Genomic DNA, 18551 nt, shown 5'->3' on the forward strand with positions numbered 1-18551 from the left:
TGCTTTAGGGGCTGGGAATGCTGGGAAATGCTGGGAAATGCTCCCAAGAGCTGGCGAACATTACCCAGGTTTTGCAGATGTGGATATAGCGTTTCTTGCCAACTCGTTCATCCCAGGCTGATAGTCCTGCATGTAGCTGTATATAGCTGCTTTAACAGTGGTACTCATTGTCTTGACTGCATATGGGGCAGCACAGAGCAACACTCAGTGCACAAAGGTAGACCAAAAAGATCATAGACTTACTTTGCTCATCACCAAGTGTGAGTTCACCTTTGAATTTAGTATGGTTAACAGCAGTAATGACAGGCAAGTACATGCATACCAGTTGCTTTATGCAAGTCGATAATCATTGGCTGCTCCATAGAATTTTCCTTAACAGTGATCTATGTTTCGTCAGCATTTGGTTCTTTACACAAATGTCAACGTAGGTAGACTAACCAACAATCAAGTCATATACCGATGTCAAGAAAAGAGGGGATACTGTGAAACGCAAAGGGATATTGTTGCTTGTTCTAACCTTGCTTTGAAACTTAAGTACTGACGAGGATATATTCAATAGCCCGTTGCTAAGCAGTTTTTAACTGGTTTCAAAAAGAACAAGGTATGCATAGATTATAATGTTTTGGAGTTACATACTAACAATTGGAATTCGAACGATGAACAAAGACAATCAAAATTATGTAGAACAGTCTAGATTTGACAGGAATTCTGGCAGGTCCATACATTAAGAACCCGAAAGATAACATATATAGCTAAGAGCCCACCTGAGTTACGAACAAGGTCACTTTGGTTTTGAGCACAACACATTCAACGAATTGGGAGAAAAGCAGCTCTTAGAAAACAATGCGTAGAGAACAATGACCCTGATGATTCTCAATCAGAGGTGCCCATACGTATGTATATACTTAAAACCAAATCCTGCGCTCCCGGGACCGGGGAAACCCGGTTATCCGATCTTGACTGAGCAATCCGTCATCTCCCTAGCTCAATCCCTCTAAACCCTCCCACTGCCCAGCACTGCCCTGTTCTTGGAGTAGGCTATGTTGACCTTGATTAAGTTCATCTCACAGCAATGCAACCACTTTCTCCAGAGTGAGATCAACAGTAGCAGTCATCTTGCACTCCTCCAAGGCTGTTGTGAATCACTTGAGACAGCAAAATATCAGCCACGAACTCTCCGTATTTACCTCGCGCGAGTATTGAAACCCAATCACCGTCTCACTCTTACCAATTCATTGTACCGGGATATGGTTCCACTGGCATTCCGTGCCTCTACCCGCATACTCCCACTCGAGCCTGCTGATCGCTCAATGAAACAATGTCGCGCCTACAGCTCGTCCTATCACCCGGAATCTCCACAGCATGTTCTTCAGTGCACGTCCGTCCCCGGACTTAACACTCTTCGTGAGCAATTTCTTAATAACATTGCTACACTCATTGCCCTCCCCTCCTCTCGCTCCTTTTTTAACGAATTCTGGCTCGGCACTGGTCCACCACCAAATCGCTGCCAAAGTACGCTATTTCGGACAACGACGGAAAATCTGGAGCCTAAAGTACGGTATATTATTCTCCTGCCTTGTTCCCAGTCTGGCCCAAACGACGCTGAAATAATCGCTCTTATGCCTATCGAAAACCGAGTTACTACCGTTCTTGCAATATCTATCTACTACAGAAGGATGTTCAAATTTTGATACATCCTTACCACGTCATCTGGACCTTTTGCTACCGTTCCATCAGCTCACTGACTACGGTATCCTTCTTCAGGCCTCGGAAGAACTTTCAATGTCTTCAGCTCACACTCAAGCGTATGTATGTTTACTATCTCTAATTCTGCATACGTTTGCTGATTCACCCCTTTTGTGGTATCTCGATCATGATTCTATCCGTGACCGTCTTTCAGATGCAAGCAAAAGACCAAACATTTCTGCGCTCAATGGCCTTGAGGACGTTTTTCAGGAGTCCGCACATCTGCAGTCTTGTTCCCTCACCTGTGAAGATAATTGTCTGGCCATCTATAGAATCGTCGACCTCCTTTCTTTGTTATCCTCACTGTTACATTTACAATTCACGTTTGTAACACCAGAGTTTGACTGGACTCTCCTTACCTCTGGATTCGACTCCTCACTAGCCTTAGTCGCTCAGGTTAACGCTAAAATGAAACGCATCGTGATCATGTTTCGATACGTTTTTAAGCCCGTTGATTACATCCAGTTGGATGTGGGGACATTATTTGGCCACACAAGGGAGAATATCACAGCTTTATCTGAAATTCACTCTTACCTCTGAACTGATTTCCACTCAGCTGCTCAGAGCTCGAGACCACAACGGAGTATCCCATGGCCCCGACAAATGGGAATTGATAAAATGAACAAAGAGCCACAGTCCAGAATGCAATGATCATGCAATTCATAATAATAATATACAGGTTTCTAATTTTTGAAGTTTTATGCAATGCTTGATGAGGAGTAACAGTAGAAAATGTAAGGTCTTATTTACTAGTGAGATAACGTTTATGTAAAAATCCGGAATGATGATGTTATACAATGATGCATCGAGCGCAGGACCGAACGACCTTTCACATACCTTCTTCAAAACTAAACCCACTGAAACCACCTGAATCTCCATCCACGCTCGTGTCAGTCGCGTCAGTGTCGATCCATAGATCCCCGCCGTCCCCGTCACAAGAGCTATCAGAAGATGACGTCCAACGTTTCCCTGCAGGAATCATTGGCTTGTCGATATCCGAAGTTGCGAAGGAGTACCGATTGGATCTCCTGGTTGAACGGCCAGGGGCTTCTAGAAAGAGGTCTGAATCATCTAAGCTTTTAGCTTTATCTTGGGTAGTCAACAACGTGGTCATTGAACGAGCGTTCGACACTACTTCTGAAGATTTCTTCTCCAGATTTTTACTATCGTCTTTCGCAACCTTGTTATTTGCGGTAGCAATGAGGGGTGCAGGGCTTTTCACTTCGTGTAAATGTGCAGTTCTCGCCCAGCGCTTTGCGCTCTTGGGAACAGGTCCTACTGCTGAGAAAGAGGCACTCGTAGGTAAACCAGTGTTACTGGAGGTGAGAGAATTTGCTCGCTGCAGCTGAGGACGGAGGGCAGTTGTGATAGAAGTAGTAGGCGTAGTGGGGCGGGAGACGATGCGCGGATTATGAGGAAGTGCGGTACGGAGAGGGAGAGAGGGAGTACGAGATCTGGACCGAGCGTGGATGTAGACATTTTGAACTTTGCGGTCGGGTACGTGGGGCTTTGCATATGAAGCGCTTTTGACCCCTCTCGGCCGTGCACTGAGAGTCGGAAAAGGGGCTCGCCCATCATCAAGGTTTACTAGCAGTAAAGACATCAAGAGTGGCACCACGAAAGTAAAGTGAAGACATACTTTGCTGCGGAACAAAATTTCCCTTGGGTGACTTGGCAGTTCTGGGTGGACTTCGACTAGGACTAGAGCTCGATATAAATCGGCTGGCCCATTGACCACTAAAGCTCAGATGGCGTCGACCCCAATCACGCATAGAGCGATTGAACCGTAGGGGCCCATGTTCTGGAGGAGACTCCCCTCTCGAACCTCTGGTCAGGCCAATGAAGACAATCACAGCGAGAAGTAAGCAGAGTTGGGCGATTCCAAGACGTTTCTCAAGCACGATCTCGTCTGAAAGATACTCAATTCGAGCAACGAGTTCCATATATTCATCCTCTAGCGTCTTCCGTTGATTTTCCCAATCTGTTAAGCTGCGTTGGAATTTCTGAGCTTGCGCTTTTCCCTTGGTGACGCTTAGTGGACATTGTGAGAATAGTCATGTTGTAAAACTCACAATTCCGTCTAAGCGACCAATGTCTTCACCTAGTCGGCGAATCATCTCTCGCACACCGTTTGTCTGTTCTTCGACATAACGGACGTATAGCGTATGGTTGGCTTCCAGTGCAGTGAGCCGATTCATTATATTACGATAGATAGATTCGCCCCCCATTGCAGGTGGAGGATTGTGGACTTGGTGCATGACAGAAACTATGGAGGAAGAAGAGGCAACTGGAGATGCCATTTGAGTAGATGAGATGACGGTGGTATTTGAGAGTTCGATGGGAAGAGTGATGAGAGGAGAAGGTGAAAATAAAGTTGTGGACGTGGAAATGGCAATATGATCATTTGTGATGGTATGTAATTCGTGACTGTCCTGGGGCACCTCAGTTTCCTTTGTATTGGCTGTGGCAAACTGTTCCCAAGCAAAAGCGGGCAGCGTACGGTGAGAGGTGGAATATTTTTGAGCGGCGAACGATAAGGCTCCCTCATCGTCCGTGGTAGTGGAAGAACTATTGTTGGATGGAGGAACCGATGCTGCACCGTTGTCTACGGGGGGCTTGACACTCGCTTCCGACGCTATAGACGAAGGCAACTTCATCGACAAAGATTCATCTGCAATGACTTGCCGAGGAGCAGAAGGCTCCAGGAGTCCCTCGCGCTTGGCTCTACTTTCTGCCTCCCAAATCTCCCATTTCCACTCTTCAAGGTGAGTTAGACCATACACGCGAAGAAGGGATATTGGACAGTAGTACTCGTTGCTATAATGGGTATGAAAATCAATGCGAATGAAGCGATAGAATCCGGTCAAGGACGGCGGCGGGTGAAAAGACTGCATCAAGACGAGATGTCAAACAAGAATCCAAAGCAAATCAGGCAGATGAACACACCTGAACACCGCGAATATTCTTGGCTCTATAGGTCCCTGCAACAATCCAATCCTCCTTGTACGTCTTAGAAACGCTGACCGTAAAATCTTTGAACACCCCACTGAAGAATTCAAAATTGGCTAGCTGCACAGTATCAATGCGAATGTCTTCACACAACTCCACGACCACAAATTGTTTTTCCTTTGGAGAGTTACACGGACTGAGCATGTATCTATCACGCTTGGAAGACAGTATGGATGCAGGCGATTTGGCCGAACGATGTGCCAGATGAACGCGCGCGGAACAATCCGTGCCAGCATAATTAAATCTATCCGTGAGGGGAACCTGGAAGTGTGGAGAAAGTTTCTCTGACGCATTGTCAGAGTCTAAGGCGTCCAGCATTTCGGAAGGTGTTACTGGAACAGCATTTTCGGCAGCAGATGAGCGTATTTCACGACCTGCATTGACGTGCGCAGAATTTCCCGCAACTGCATTGGTGTGATTAGGTGGTTCTCCTTTTCCATTGACTTTAGCGGACGCCTGCAGTGCAGCTTGCTTCTCTTTCCATTCCTCAAAAGATAACAAAACTTCATCTTCCACCGGCTCAATAGGAGGTAAGGGTGTCAAGCAGCACACAGGAGGCTCGGGTTGTCTAGTAGCATGCGCAGAAAGAGCTCTGAAAGGATCGTTGGAAGAACTGGGAGCAGAGAGCACTGGCGAAGCAAATACGAGAGCTAGAAAAGCTGCTGGAAGTACAGCGAAGAGTGCCATCGACCTGGAAACAAGCGGATTGATTGTGGATTGTGGCAAGCTACACCAAACGCTGTCTCCTGTCTCCAGCTAGAAAACGGCGAAAGAAGGTGAAAAGGCCACGTCCGTAGGAGAAAGAGAATGATGGTTCTAGTTGTACGTAATACATTCGGATCGGGTCAGCCCCGTAGATTCAACCTTAAGACTATCACTCAGACTGTGACTCTAGGCGGTCGTCTGTGCATCGGAATCGCCGACGAAGGTTCAAAGCAGAAATAATAATGGCATAAACATAATCGATATGAGGGTTCCGGTTTCCTGATCCATGCAATAAAGAGAGAAAGGCATAAGAATGTCGAAGAAAGAAAAAAAATGGACAAAGAATTGCTGTCAATTTTACAAAAGAATGGAACGACTACAACGAGCAACGGGGAGAGTGTAAGAAACGACTGGTAATAATATACGAAAAGAATGTACATCGGGAATACATCCCACCCGGAAGGATGTAGCTTGAAGAGGCGAACACGATTCATCTTTCAGATCGTGGTACAAATACGACAACGAGAACAATGAACGGTATGTAAGTAAATAGAGAAATAGCCGCCATGACACGACATCTAGTCCGCCAGGATTTTGCGTCTAGATGTACAAATCAAATCAGCATGATTCTTAGAAGGCTCGCTCAGAGCGTACCATGTTCTACCTGTGGATCGTCCAGAACCACACTTTTCTCCTCAAGTCCTCTTCCTTCAAGAGTCCTAGTTTTCGGTATACCAATAAAGAGCCCGGCAATCCACCATACGGGGAACAAAATGAATCCCAGAAAGAACAACCAAGCGTGTATGGGGCTTCCTCCTCCTTCGGTCCAGTCTACAACAGGAAATTTACCACCATCTTCCTCTTGCTGATGCGTCTGTCCTTCTATATCCTGTTCTTTTCCCTTTATTTGTCTCCTAAACGCTCGTTCAAAGAATCTTCCCCATGTCAGTGCATTAAAGCATCCCGCCAGCCAGCCTCTCTCGTGCGGACCCGCAGAGGGAAATGACAAAGACCAAGATGTCGGGTGGACCGGTGAGGGTTTTCTCGGGTCACGCATGTGGTAAGTTGTGGAGGGATGCAGAGATATTGATGGTGCATGGGGAGATATGAGGGCCGAGATGGGTATGGACACTTGCGAAACACTGCCTCGCTTTGACGACCCCCTTGTGGAGGACGGATGTCGTGCACGCTGGGGTTGGCCTACATACCGCACGCTGTGTTGTTGGTGAGACGAAGCGGACCCAGCTCGAAGAGATTGGGTGGGAGTATGCGATCCTCGAGACGCAGACGAAGCGGCGTACGGTGCACGCCGACGAGAACTTTCAGAACGAGACGGGGCACGAACACCGTGCTCGGAAACAGTCTGATTTGTAGCGAGACTGGTTCCGCTGGACAAACGAGCACGTTTTCGCCTGGCATAATGTGATGTAGTATGAGAAGAGGTTGACGTGCGGTACTCTGTCAAGGTTCTCGTCAATGATTCAAAGCACGTCAATCCCATACGCAACGTACTTCTCGGCTCAGCAGCGAAGGTTGCTCTATGCACAGATCTACGCTGCTGCTGGGTAGTCTCCAGTGGCAGGGTAGGACCACCGACAGTGAGATCTTCCCCACCACCATCAACTTCATCCGCTTTCCGCTTTCCCTTGCCCAGGCTGGAAACAGAAGTCGAGTTCGCTAGAGGTATATGCTGAGAAGGCGACGGCGCCTTGAATCTCGATGTTGATGCCATAGCAGAGCGCAGGGGAGTTGAAGGTCGTGAAATAGGAAGAGATGGAATGGGAAACTCTGCCAGCGCACCAGGCGGAGTCACGTTTCGAAGAGGGGACGTTCTAGAAGTATAAACTTCTTTTTCTTTGCCCTTTCCATTACCTGGATTCCTCGCGTTAATTTGTTCATCTCCGCTTCCTCTCAAAGAGGGAGACTTTCTCCGTGGAGGAGTGGTAGTGCCGGTAAGCATAGTGTGGACAATACGTGAATGTATCGAATGGTTCTGGGGAAAAGGAGTGTTGATGTTGGTCGATAAATTAGATGTCGCGTCTACGATAACAAGAAAAAAAAGTGATTAGCCAGTTATATATCATATCCATCGACACGTTTTGCAGTGGCATAGATGCCAATGAAGTCATTGTGAAGGGCTAACAAAACGCAGCAAAGAAACACGTTTTCGCTCGAAGGTATCAACTTACCAGGCGCTGAGTGCCTCACTAGCGCTGGCCCTTGCTGTATGAGAAACGGAGTCCCTAATGCTTCCGACATTTCGACCTATGATTTGGGGGACGATATCAGTAACTTGACGCAGCAAGCAGTGTTATAACGAGATAGTGACCAAGGAACATAATTGGATCAACACGAGGAGACAGAAAGCATAACTCGTGTAAACTTTCCGAGAACGGGTAAAAACATCTCTTCGTAACTCACGTTGCTTGCACATGTCTCGGACAAACCGGGGACTTCAGCCGAAGCTAGAGGAAGTCCTTCTAGATGTCGAGTAACTTTTCTTGTATTACGTCTGCGCCTGGTGCTATTACTTGCTCTCGAACTTCTATCCGACCTTCTCCTTTGTCTGCCTTGGGAAATCTGCTCCAGTGATGATGACGCCGGGAAAATATCTTGCACCCGCGGTCTGATTGGTCTTGCACCAGACGAAAGGCTATGATGCGAAGCCAATTCGGACAGTCGATGCTGGGACAAAGAGGGCATAGACACGGAAGTCCGGGGTTGAAATAAAGGCTCTATATTATTATCAAAGCTCGTATTTCCCGTCCTATCATGCTCTTCATCAACGTTTTCGTCTAGTACTACTCCACTCTCACCACTGAATAGACTAAAGCGCAATGCTGGATATGTCGAAAGAACAGGAGGAGACGGAGTTTGACCATATACAGGACCAACAGGGCCGAAGGTAAATGCTGAGGAAGGTGGGGAATGAGGATGCTGAGTATGCGATGGAGTTTGAAAGGACAGGGATTGGGATTGGGATCGAGAATGTGACTGAGAAATTGACTGCAGGGACACGGACAATGAACCGGAGGTATCTGCAGATGTCTCTGTGGCGTACCAGGGGGACGTTTGATTGGAACTGGCGCGCGAACGTTGTGAGTTGGAAAGCGAGACGTCAGGGCTGGCACCAAAATCTGACGCGTGAGGTATAGAGTTGTGTCTACGAGACTTTCTTCTTCCAAAAGTATTCCAAGCTGAGGGCGGATTCGGGGTGGGTGAGGCACGGGCCCCTAATCCAGTCAAACGATTGAATATGCGGTTTGTACGGGATTCTGGTCTTTCGTTGGAAGGTGTGGGATTGGCATTACTCTGAGAAGTAGTAGGATCTATAGACCTGTTCGATGGTATGTGCTCTTGGACTTCAGATCGTTCTTCCTGAGTTCGCGTCGAGGTGTTGGCAATCTGAGTCGTGGTCGGGTTAGCGCTGGAAGAGCTATGTCGGGTTCGAATCCAAGGAGTCAGTGGAAGGAAAGGTATGTTGACGTCAATTTGCGAAGGAGAAGCTGGTGGTGGAAAAGAGGTTTCGTTAGGAGGACGGGTATCCTGTATGTCAGACGACAACTCTGCTGCAAGAGCGTTAAGATTAGGGTGAATTCTTCGTTCAAAAGGAGATGACAAGCTGGATCTGGGTAAAGTATTTTCGTTCTGTGAAGCTCTTGGTTCAGGGGTAACTCTTGGCCCGGAGCCATCATGGTCTAAGGACGTTGTTTTCTTTCTGTAGATGCGTGCAAGAAGATGCAAGCTGGGCATGATATAAGTATTCGGAATGAAGGAATCTATAGTAAGGACGGTGTCATTCCCGGCAAACTCCTACATATCTTCAAGGCTCTTACCGAGATGTTTCTATGTTCATTCAGCTCTGCTGAAGTGCTGTCCAGTGGTAAATGATCCTTAGGGGCTAACCGTGTCGTACAGCGCGTCGTTTTCGTGAGCACGAGGTCGTAGGGAGCGTAAGTTTGAAGTTATAGAATTCCTTCTTAAAATGAGACCAAAGTCAAAATGAAAGAAGCTAGTTATTTACTTTGGAATGAACCAACACAAATCCAAATTGCCGAATTCGGAAGGATAAGCGCTTGTGATGTCACATCTGGGCGTCTAACATATCTATTCCGCAGCAAAGCTGGGAGAAACGGGGGTGACAGACCGCTTCAAATGCTGTTAAAAGCTGTTTCTCTCAAAACTCCCCCACATTGACTCTCTCTTTCCTGCATCCATCTTCATCATGTCTACCCATACTGCGTATACTATCGATGGTCCGTTTGACGTGTACGCCCAAGAGGGAGCGTATACTAAAACCGATCTTGACCAGTCTTTATCATTCATGAACTCTATGGAGGATGTTGTGGCGCCCACCACAGATGAGTTCGACTCTGATCTCGACGCTCTATTCGAAGGAATCAACTTTGATGCTCTTACGGTGCAAACTACCAACCCTCGGGCCTTTCAGTTTCATGGGTCCGATTCATTCAGTCTCCGTGGACCTGCGTCTGCGTTCACTTTCTCATCCTCTGAGTCCTCTTATGAGTCACATTCGACTCATTCCGAGTCCTCTTACGGATACTCGTCTCGCGATGCCGCTTCGGATTATTCCTTATCATTCGACCTCGACTCGGAGTATCAGAGGTTTAGCGTTGATACCCAGGCCCAAAGCCAAGGTATCACTCTAGGCAGATTGGATTGCATCGATCCTACCGCATTCAACACGATGCCTGCATCTCCTTACAATCCATCTGACCTCGCGCTGATAGCCACAAAATCATACGATAGCAAGTCCAGTTTTTCTGACTATGGGCCATCCACCCCCAACTTTTTGAACCAGTTGGCAAGCTATGGCACAATCGCAGGCGCTACTGTTTCAGTTGATCAGATCGACTCTCATCTTTCAGGAGTCTACTCGATTGCACTAGCGCCCTCTTCTACGGATGATTCTCGCAAAGACAATTCCAGTAAGAAGAAGTACAAGTGTACCGTTTGTACCCGTGGTAAGACCTGTTACTTCACTAGCCGCAGCAAGATACTTATCTGATCATCATCTTTGCGCAGCTTTTGACAGGGCATACAACCTCAAAACTCACATGGACACGCACAACCCAAACAGACAAAAACCATATGTTTGCCCTCACCTTTCTTGTCATCGTGCTTTCAGTCGTAAGCATGATCTTGGCAGGCATATCATTAGCCTCCACCGCGAAAATGCTGGTCTTACACCTGTCGCGAAAACAATCGGCGTCGGTAATGGGGCCCATAGGTGTCACAATTGTGGAAAAGGTTCCGTTGGTAACGGTACACCTTGCGATTGTGATGAATCTGATCAAGTCAAGTAAATGCACGGTATGCTTTGTATGTCTCGTGTCTCTTCTACATCGGCCAATTCTCTTTTGCTGACTCTTATTTATTCACGGTAGCGATGAACATCTATCCCTTCCCTTACCACCTAGATGCTGGCAATGCTGCAAGCCTTTGACTCAACACTTGCTCAATTGTTGTTTGGCTTCTATATGCACATTTTCTGATATCGTTACACCTTTGGTATAACGGGACATTGCACGCCAGGCATCGGTTGTTGTGTCACATACCGTCCCGCTTTGGAACTACTCCTTGGCCCCGCGATGGATGTGATCTCAACCTGATTATTTGTTTCCCATCTCGATTTAGCTCGGTCATATATTCCGTTTCTTATTCCGTGCACTACGGTATACTTCCGCCTTCAATGCATCGTTACTTGTTTTTCCGGCCGCACCCTGGCTGCACCTTGTAGTGACCGTATTTATTTGCTCTGTTCTTTGTACTAAATACTTCCTGTCTTCCTCGGAATCCTTAAACGTATATATTTTGTTTCTCAATTTCAATTTGTTTTGTAAGCTCCTGAACTGGCTGCATCTGTGGTAATCCATCAGTCTATTACTGAGCTCGTACCGAGGCCTGGATTGGCTGATTTCACAATAGCATACAAGGATGTTTATGGACAGAATAGTGAGCTTAGGTACAATTTCTTACAATAGGCACCTTCAACAAGTACATGGCATTAGACTCTAGAGCACAGGCCGCAAGGCATAACACAAAACACAAACTATACTTTCAATATTCAGATGAGGTGGTCGGGCATTGAGATAGTCAGAGCAATGAGCAGATGGGGGGACAAATTGCTGAGCTGAGAAGGAAGCCGTGTTGTGGCATATTTGTGATATGGAACGATAAACTGCGTCAATTAAAGATGGCAAGAAACCTAACCAAGCAAGGTGATTGTGTGCCACATGCGCTACACACTCTACCACCCGTGAAGAGTATTTGTCTCCGAGATATGAATTAAACCAAGATAACTGAACACTATATACCATTATGCCTATGCGGTCGTGAGTCACCAAAATCGTGTGCTGAGTGGCTCTTTTCCATCCACCAATCTTCGATGAACGATATTACTAGTGAACGACGACCACTAGAAAAGGTAAAAACGTCAATTCAGACACCAAAGAGAGCATTGCGGATCCTTACACCGTTGCCAATGAACACAGCAGCCTTCCTCGCAATGTCCATATCCACCGCCATATTAACATCCGTCTGCTCCGCATTCAACTCTAGATCTTTACTTGTAACTATCGTATGCCATCCATCCTGTTTAAGGTCAGCTATCATCTTTGCCAGCCAGTTACCTTTCGCGTTCGTGAGGAGATACATAACATCGAGCGTTCGCTTCTCGTCCTTTCCTGCAGCTGAGATATACGACTTTCGGGCCTCTCGAACTTTGGCCACGATAGATTGCTGCTCGGGAAAACATCTCTCGACGTAATACTGATTGTATTCTGAGCTATCCCATACCAGTGACGGTGGAACTTCGAAAGAGTCTGGAAGCTGTGGCAAAAGGTTCCAGCTATAAAACGTTGAGTTAAAGTATGCTAAGCGCATGCACGCCTCTTTGAAGTCTCCCCTCCGTATATGTATCGCCATCATCCTGTCGTAGGGGTCCCTGGGTCCAAGATTTGATAAAGGGAGACGTGAACCGCGAGGATAGAAGAGGAATTCATTTGCATCGACTGCGCTCTTCACGACAGGTGAAGTCTGTAGCAACCTGCTCACCGGAGATTTTGAAAACTCTTCCCATAATGAGAGGACGCGCGTGCTCCCCCACATCCACAAATCAAAGACCTGTGGAAACATGTCGTGTTCATCGTCACCCTGTATCTCTATACAACGCTCGGGTGCATTTCGTAAAACTTGTGACCAATGGTTGAGCATGTCGATTCCAGGAGAGTTCCAAACTGGTGGTTTGAATTCCCGAGTGTTCATGAACCGTCGCTCTCCGTAAGGACAGACAATGTCGTACCAACGTTCAGATATGGCTCGCGGGGCCTCATCGCCTTCGTCCCAAGGGCCACCGGCCGCTGGTCCTGATATGAGCGCATTGAGAGGCGTTCGTGGCGGGTTACTGCGGAACTGGGATTTGGGCCAAGAATAGTATTCAGGCTTCCAGTAATAATCCAAGAACACATAGGATCGACCAGAGACATAAGAAAGGTGCGCATTCATAAGTCTAAGGAAAGAAGTGAACAATTTAGCAAGAGGTTGCTGAAGAAACACGAACACTTCATTGAGCACATTATTCCATCCTAGCATCTTGATTTGATTGTCAAATTTGACATACCGGCCTGTGCTACCTTCAGGAAAAGGAAGCGAAAGATCGTGCTGGGGCAGGTTGTCCTCCCACTGCCGCAACCGAGTCCAGGTTGGAGGTTCTGGTGGCCGTCGTCCCGCCTCGACCGTTCCACCAGATTCCTCGAATACAGGCCAAAAGAGCACTTGAGACGGAGAGTGTCCTGTATGTCCCAACAGACCGATTACAACGAGGCAGAAGAGCAGAATGGCGAAGAAGTAGAAGCGGTTCGACAGGCGAATTCCTAACATCGCCAGGTTTCCGAATTTTTGGTCCCTATAACTAAAAACTGAAATTCGCTTGCAGAAGAGAGGAGGAAAAGGCGTGAGCGCAGCAAAGAGGAATAATGAATCTATTGAGCGGACATGAGCATCGGATTGAAAGTTGCCTCATACGCCGCGGCAAGCATCGCCGCCAAGACGGGCTTGATTATCCGCCGGATCAATTTCCGAAGTCTTTCTCTCTTCCTCGTCCCCTCTCCTCCTCTTTCCTCCTGCTTTTTTTTTACAATGGGCGATTGTTCTCTATTTGATTCTATTGTGCTTTATATTATTCGAGTATTCATAAACTTCCTGTACCAATAGGTTCCAACTTCTCTAAGGTCATCTGAGGCTGGATACGCCTTCGCTGATGTGACCTTCATGGTTTCCGTTGGTCTATGAATTGCACTTCTTGAAGTTGGAGTCGGCGTGTATGTACTTGAGAGAGATTAGGAAATTCCTATTTGAGATGCAAGAAGTTGGACTTCAGTGGAACGGATTTGTCCAAGCGCATATGAATATTGATGAAGTATACCAGAAAATACAATTTCAGTGATCTACCACCAACATGATGCGGGTTATGATTGCTAGCGTTCACTCGCCATGTCTATACATACAGAGTCGCCTGAAATAACAAAAACTCGTTTCGAATTGTACGATCACTGAAAATTAAATATACAAAAGCCTTTCGTCGTGTCTTTCTAGGTCTCTATTCCGTCCCTGTTACTTATTTCTAAGCATGTCCTATCCTTGAATCGCGATATGGCTTCTCGCCCAATCCGCTGTCTCCCCTCTGGCATTGATGAGTGGGTCGAGTGATTCAAAGGCCCATGTCGAGCTATTGGCATCGTTATCGTACTGTGGTGGAGGAAACATCGAAAGAGCTGCGAGGGAGAGATAAGTGTGATAAGGGTCTGAAGAGACGATCAACAATTCAACGAAAAAGATAACCAGAAAATCACAAGAGAACGCATACCAGGATGCTCCCCTGGAGCCTTAGCGATGCCTCCGAATTTAAACTGACAGCTGGCTAAGAATAAGGCCAAGGATCGAGAGTCTACCAGATTTCCTGCGCCGAGGATCTATTGAACGCATATTAAAGTCATCGAAATCGGTTCAAATCGCAGTTAGATTATGAAGGGACCAGAACCAACCTTCAAAGATGCTCCTATCCAAAAGCAATAACACGCATCGGCAATTTTATTGGTCCTTCCACAGAACCCACCCGACCGGTGTTGCTTGTGTACTGCCCAATCTATCGTTTTGCGTATTTCGGAAAGGCTAAGGGAATTAGAATTTGAAGGCGCAAGACGTATCGCCGCCATGGCGATGTACGTCGTCCCTCCTACGATCCGTGACGAAATGTTGGTGTCAGTATGTAAAAGTCAAGTAAGGTACATACCATTCGCCTCACAGTACGGGGATTGGCCATATCCACCTTCGTATGACTGGAAGTCGATTTGAACAGTGATAACGAGGAAAATCAGAGATACCTACTCGACAGGATGCGATGAAGGCCAGCGCACGGTTTACGTCTACGCCAGACCAGTCATTTAATAGATGACTGATCACAAAGGCACAATAAAGTGTTCTGAGGTCGGTCTCTCCACTTCCTGGTATTGTCGAAAAACTGTCCGGAGGATTATAAATGAATCCAAGTTCTTACATGGGCTAATCAATTCACCTGCCGTCTTTCCGCTGGCATGCCTTCAGTAGTAACAGGATCCCCTGCTTTTCAAGCCGAGAAAAATCATCTCGGAGAATTGCAAGGGTGAGAAGCGCGGTATATGTCATGATAATATGAGGCGTGTCATAATCTGTATATCTAGCTGTCTGTGTATTCGGATCCATGTCAGTTTGAAGCGCAGAATATTTCATCGCGACTCCCCTCAGAAGGCATCGAGCTTGCCATGAAAGGACTAGGCCTGAAGCCTGATCCATACTTCCCGCCTGAACGGTTTCAATCAACATGATAGATAGAGACTGAGTGATCCATCCATACGCGTTTGCTGCTCCCATATCCATTCTTTCCAGGACTCTCGATCTGTCTGCGATGTCTTGTCTTGTAACATCTTGAGTAGATCCAAGCTTCCTAAGCAATAAAACGCGATCGCCATTCTGTGAAATTGTTGAGCGACCAACAAAAACTACTAGACGAGAAGAACACCTTCCCGAATCCAAATCGACCTGGCTATCAGGAAGACCTAGAAGACATCTTTTAACGTGTCCAGCGTGTGCTGCCCTAGCAAGCGGTGGTAGATAAAAGTGCTCTGACGTTGCCGGTGGGGTACCAGACATATCTGGAGACAACTTGAGAGGCCAAGAAGGATATGGAAGGATCAAAGGAAGCGGCGTTATAAATCTTTGGGAAAGAGAATTATATACCAGGCCGGTATGCTTTCATTTGGTTGCAGCGGCAGTAGTACTCAGGAGTTAGAAAATACAAGCTCAGCTGTCTTCAGCTGTTCGATGATCAGCCTGTCTATAAGTTAGATCTCGACATGTATTTCCCCGCAGCGTCAGAAAAGCGGCTTTCAATCGACGTTATGCAAAGCAAATCACGGACGTATGAAGTCATTTCATCGTAGAATATATAATAAGGCTATGATGAGGAGAGGTGGAGCTGCAGGAAGAAAGATAAGGAATGGGGGATGCCAAGGCGTATATGAGAACAACTTTGTAATACACAGTTCGAAGAAGACAGAAAATCACAGATGCAAGAGAATGCCAGAAGCGACAGGAGCGGTACAAAAGCAAACGAACATCGGTATACTGGTTGCTGGACACACGAAGCAGTCGAGAGACAATAAGAGGATACCTCATCCTTGGACTATTCAGACAGCCACGCCAACTTGGAACGATCCTCTCTGGGGAGGTTGATTCTGGTGCCCAGGTTGTTGTAGGTTCTGACTTAGTCCAGGTGTGGGTTGTGGGGCAGGTATCAGAGCCGTCCCGGGCATAAATGCAGGGACATTCTTTTCCTCCAGTTCCGCATATATGACAGTCATATCCTTCCTTTCTTTCGTCCAGTTTTCAGGATCCCAGTATGTGTACTGTCCACTCTCTCCGCCAGGAACCTTGGTCGAAGGGTTGGAGCCATTGTCCTTCGTTATCCAGAGTCGGAGCTCTTTGTGGAATCGCCAGTTCCGGTTGTATCTTTTGAATCGCGGAGGATAAGAAACAGGGGTATCAGTGAACGACATTGAAAACCTAAGAACGAATGAATGCTCACAGTTCTTGCGCAGCGACTTCTTGAAGTGCATCGCGAGGTGACGAGTAAAACATGAAAAATAACGTTTCATCACTGAACGCCGTCACTTTTCCAGGGCCCGGTGGCGGTGGTTGTACGCTGTAACACGCTGGGAGATGAAAATCAGGCTCAACTGTATGTGCTGCAGACTGATCTGCCCATGGTGTAATGAAGGTCGAGTATAAACTCCTGGCACAACGAAAGAGATTTCAATAATCCAGATTGAATTCCTCAAAAGTGGTTATACTGACCCTGCATATCCCATGTCCAGGCCCATCGTGCCCAGATCTGTCCCAACACTGCTCAAGGCTTGATCGGAGTCCGACCCGGCGTTTTTTATCATTGCGAGCAGTCCTAGAAGTCCCCATCGATCCGCAGCGCTCATCAGTATCTGTTGTGCTGGAGTTTGGGGATGCTGATGTACATGTGCTGTGGAATTGGGTAACGAGTTCTGGGTCGAGTTCGGATGTGGGTTAGGTGTCGCGTTTGGATTTGGGATCGGATTTGGCGGGTTGGGATTCACGGTAGTGGCATTTAACTGCTGTGTATCAAGACCGCCGAGACCATTTGACCCATACGGTGCTGGTGTCGTCGCTGCTCCGGGGCCATTTAGATTGTTCCCTGCTGGAAGCAGCGGGGGTGGTAAATTCGGAGGCGCATTCAAATGTGTCGATGAAAGATTTTGTTGTGATGGATGTGTTCCATTTTGCTGTTGCGTAGCAGCGAATGCACCAAGGCCGCTGGTGGGTTGTGCCTGTGCATTGGGCGTATTCGGAGAATTCCACGCGGCGTGTGCTGATTGATACAGTTTCTGAAAACGGTTTACACGTTCAAACAAATGTCTGATAGATAAAAATAATGATAACACACTCGTTGCTGTTGCTGCTTGTCTGCATCGAATGTGTGTGCATTCCTCCCCTGTGGACCCAAATTCAACATGCCCGGTGTCCCTTGTAAAGTGCCTAGAAGATTCTGCCGATGCTGTTGGTCGAAACCGTTGAGACCAGGCGGATGAGGAAGAGAGGAGTCTTGGTTGTTCTGCGATTGTGACTGACCACCGAGCGCCGGAAAGTCATCAGGCGTGAAATCTCTCGTCTGGTTTGAAGCTGTACCCCCTGTTCCGCTGATCGCTGGCGTTGACCCCCCCATTCCAGTTCCTGCCTGACTTGCGTAACTCGTCGTCACGCTACTGGCTACGCTTCCATTGTTGTTCCCATTCCCATTGTTATTGTTCGTGGAAGTGGAGCCGAGGGCCGGGAAGTCATTAGGATCAAGACCAAGCTCGCTCGTAGATGATACAGACGGTGCAGAGTTTCCTAAACTCGGAGTTTGGGATAAATGTGGAGGTAATGAATTTGAGGTTCCATTTAGCTGTGACTGTTGGACCGATTGGTGCTGGCCTAAAGGCCCTCCAAAGCCGAAATTGTTCTGCCCTCGTTGCTGCATAAATGTTGGCGGAGGTAGAATACCCTGAGATGTCTGCTGCGTCGCTGCTCGATGATTATTCGTAGGCAGTCCCGGAACAAATCCTCCTTGCATAACGTTTACTGTCCGAGGTGGCTGTAATCCATATGCATATGGCGACCGATACTGACCCGTGAGTGCGGGATTGGGTGCAATATTTGGTGGTCGCTGTTGAGTCTGGCCTGCAATGTAATTTTCGGTGTTTCACTTTGTGGCTCAGGACCGCGATTTTCAAGCAACTTACCTTGTCGGTTCATGTCTGTTGGGTTGGGAAAAATCGGAGAAACCAGATAAGAAACTTCGGTTAAGCTGATGAAGGAACAAGGTGCACACCGAAGTTTTCAAGAGGATAGATGATCAAGTCACTTCGATAATAACTTGCGTTTGCAAGTGAAAGGATTGGGGCAACTTGGGTTAGGGTCAGCGTTAAGAGCTAAGCGCTGTTGTTAGCCTTGTTTGGATACTT

At 47.2% G+C, this 18551-nt stretch overlaps 9 protein-coding genes across 9 annotated transcripts; 3 read left to right on the forward strand and 6 right to left on the reverse strand.

Annotated features, from left to right (window-relative positions):
* Positions 1–868: 868 nt before the first annotated feature.
* C8R40DRAFT_1117482 (uncharacterized protein) lies at positions 869–2396 on the forward strand. The gene is made up of 3 exons (XM_046228658.1): positions 869–1553; positions 1765–1809; positions 1901–2396. The coding sequence occupies exons 1-3, from the start codon at positions 1041–1043 to the stop codon at positions 2075–2077; spliced, it is 735 nt and encodes a 244-aa protein (XP_046083364.1). The 5' UTR covers positions 869–1040; the 3' UTR covers positions 2078–2396.
* Positions 2397–5593, reverse strand: C8R40DRAFT_1117485 (UNC-like C-terminal-domain-containing protein). The gene is made up of 4 exons (XM_046228659.1): positions 4693–5593; positions 3819–4634; positions 3386–3767; positions 2397–3333 (listed from the first exon to the last, which is right to left on the reverse strand). Exons 1-4 carry the CDS (start codon positions 5440–5442, stop codon positions 2576–2578), a joined length of 2706 nt encoding a protein of 901 aa, XP_046083365.1. The 5' UTR covers positions 5443–5593; the 3' UTR covers positions 2397–2575.
* Positions 5594–5679: 86 nt separating this feature from the next.
* Positions 5680–7672, reverse strand: C8R40DRAFT_1117486 (uncharacterized protein). Its single transcript, XM_046228660.1, has 2 exons — positions 6115–7672; positions 5680–6060 (listed from the first exon to the last, which is right to left on the reverse strand). Exons 1-2 carry the CDS (start codon positions 7418–7420, stop codon positions 5951–5953), a joined length of 1416 nt encoding a protein of 471 aa, XP_046083366.1. The 5' UTR covers positions 7421–7672; the 3' UTR covers positions 5680–5950.
* A 318-nt stretch (positions 7673–7990) lies between these two features.
* C8R40DRAFT_493047 (uncharacterized protein) lies at positions 7991–9477 on the reverse strand. The gene is made up of 3 exons (XM_046235240.1): positions 9297–9477; positions 8522–9239; positions 7991–8466 (listed from the first exon to the last, which is right to left on the reverse strand). Exons 2-3 carry the CDS (start codon positions 9211–9213, stop codon positions 8262–8264), a joined length of 897 nt encoding a protein of 298 aa, XP_046083367.1. The 5' UTR covers positions 9214–9239; positions 9297–9477; the 3' UTR covers positions 7991–8261.
* Positions 9478–9685: 208 nt separating this feature from the next.
* Positions 9686–10489, forward strand: C8R40DRAFT_1071779 (uncharacterized protein; the record flags this gene model as incomplete). The annotated part of the gene is made up of 1 exon (XM_046226377.1): positions 9686–10489. One exon carries the CDS (start codon positions 9686–9688, stop codon positions 10487–10489), a length of 804 nt encoding a protein of 267 aa, XP_046083368.1.
* A 16-nt stretch (positions 10490–10505) lies between these two features.
* On the forward strand, positions 10506–10661 carry C8R40DRAFT_1010732 (uncharacterized protein; the record flags this gene model as incomplete). The annotated part of the gene is made up of 1 exon (XM_046222850.1): positions 10506–10661. A coding segment is annotated over one exon (156 nt), but the record flags the coding sequence as incomplete, so codon positions are not given.
* A 766-nt stretch (positions 10662–11427) lies between these two features.
* Positions 11428–13501, reverse strand: C8R40DRAFT_1117492 (uncharacterized protein). The gene is made up of 3 exons (XM_046228661.1): positions 13043–13501; positions 11956–12991; positions 11428–11899 (listed from the first exon to the last, which is right to left on the reverse strand). Exons 1-3 carry the CDS (start codon positions 13360–13362, stop codon positions 11822–11824), a joined length of 1434 nt encoding a protein of 477 aa, XP_046083370.1. The 5' UTR covers positions 13363–13501; the 3' UTR covers positions 11428–11821.
* A 614-nt stretch (positions 13502–14115) lies between these two features.
* Positions 14116–15669, reverse strand: C8R40DRAFT_1052798 (terpenoid cyclases/protein prenyltransferase alpha-alpha toroid; the record flags this gene model as incomplete). The annotated part of the gene is made up of 9 exons (XM_046224781.1): positions 14116–14285; positions 14348–14453; positions 14526–14716; positions 14774–14819; positions 14869–15001; positions 15056–15200; positions 15256–15321; positions 15374–15489; positions 15539–15669. The coding sequence occupies 9 exons, from the start codon at positions 15667–15669 to the stop codon at positions 14116–14118; spliced, it is 1104 nt and encodes a 367-aa protein (XP_046083371.1).
* Positions 15670–16205: 536 nt separating this feature from the next.
* On the reverse strand, positions 16206–18342 carry C8R40DRAFT_1173685 (uncharacterized protein; the record flags this gene model as incomplete). The annotated part of the gene is made up of 5 exons (XM_046232059.1): positions 16206–16527; positions 16604–16810; positions 16873–17432; positions 17492–18267; positions 18330–18342. 5 exons carry the CDS (start codon positions 18340–18342, stop codon positions 16206–16208), a joined length of 1878 nt encoding a protein of 625 aa, XP_046083372.1.
* Positions 18343–18551: the final 209 nt, after the last annotated feature.

The sequence above is a fragment of the Lentinula edodes genome (genome assembly GCF_021015755.1).
Source record: "Lentinula edodes strain Le(Bin) 0899 ss11 chromosome Unknown C8R40scaffold_32, whole genome shotgun sequence".
NCBI classification, from domain to species: Eukaryota; Fungi; Basidiomycota; class Agaricomycetes; order Agaricales; family Omphalotaceae; genus Lentinula; species Lentinula edodes.

Bases quoted from the DNA above. Each gene is read 5' to 3' on its own strand.
- C8R40DRAFT_1117482 (XM_046228658.1), top strand. From the start codon at position 1,041: ATGTTGACCTTGATTAAGTTCATCTCACAGCAATGCAACCACTTTCTC. The intron at 1,554-1,764 runs GTACGGTATATT...ATCCTTCTTCAG, and splicing joins CGGAAAATCTGGAGCCTAAA to GCCTCGGAAGAACTTTCAAT. The intron at 1,810-1,900 runs GTATGTTTACTA...ACCGTCTTTCAG, and splicing joins CAGCTCACACTCAAGCGTAT to ATGCAAGCAAAAGACCAAAC.
- C8R40DRAFT_1117485 (XM_046228659.1), bottom strand. From the start codon at position 5,442: ATGGCACTCTTCGCTGTACTTCCAGCAGCTTTTCTAGCTCTCGTATTT. The intron at 3,768-3,818 runs GTGAGTTTTACA...AGCGTCACCAAG, and splicing joins TTGGTCGCTTAGACGGAATT to GGAAAAGCGCAAGCTCAGAA. The intron at 3,334-3,385 runs GTATGTCTTCAC...CTTTACTGCTAG, and splicing joins AAATTTTGTTCCGCAGCAAA to TAAACCTTGATGATGGGCGA.
- C8R40DRAFT_1117486 (XM_046228660.1), bottom strand. From the start codon at position 7,420: ATGCTTACCGGCACTACCACTCCTCCACGGAGAAAGTCTCCCTCTTTG. The intron at 6,061-6,114 runs GTACGCTCTGAG...TTGTACATCTAG, and splicing joins CGATCCACAGGTAGAACATG to ACGCAAAATCCTGGCGGACT.
- C8R40DRAFT_493047 (XM_046235240.1), bottom strand. From the start codon at position 9,213: ATGCCCAGCTTGCATCTTCTTGCACGCATCTACAGAAAGAAAACAACG. The intron at 8,467-8,521 runs GTACGCCACAGA...GTGTCCCTGCAG, and splicing joins TCCAATCAAACGTCCCCCTG to TCAATTTCTCAGTCACATTC.
- C8R40DRAFT_1117492 (XM_046228661.1), bottom strand. From the start codon at position 13,362: ATGTTAGGAATTCGCCTGTCGAACCGCTTCTACTTCTTCGCCATTCTG. The intron at 12,992-13,042 runs GTTCGTGTTTCT...TTCTTTCCTTAG, and splicing joins AATAATGTGCTCAATGAAGT to ACTTATGAATGCGCACCTTT. The intron at 11,900-11,955 runs GTAAGGATCCGC...TACCTTTTCTAG, and splicing joins CTGTGTTCATTGGCAACGGT to TGGTCGTCGTTCACTAGTAA.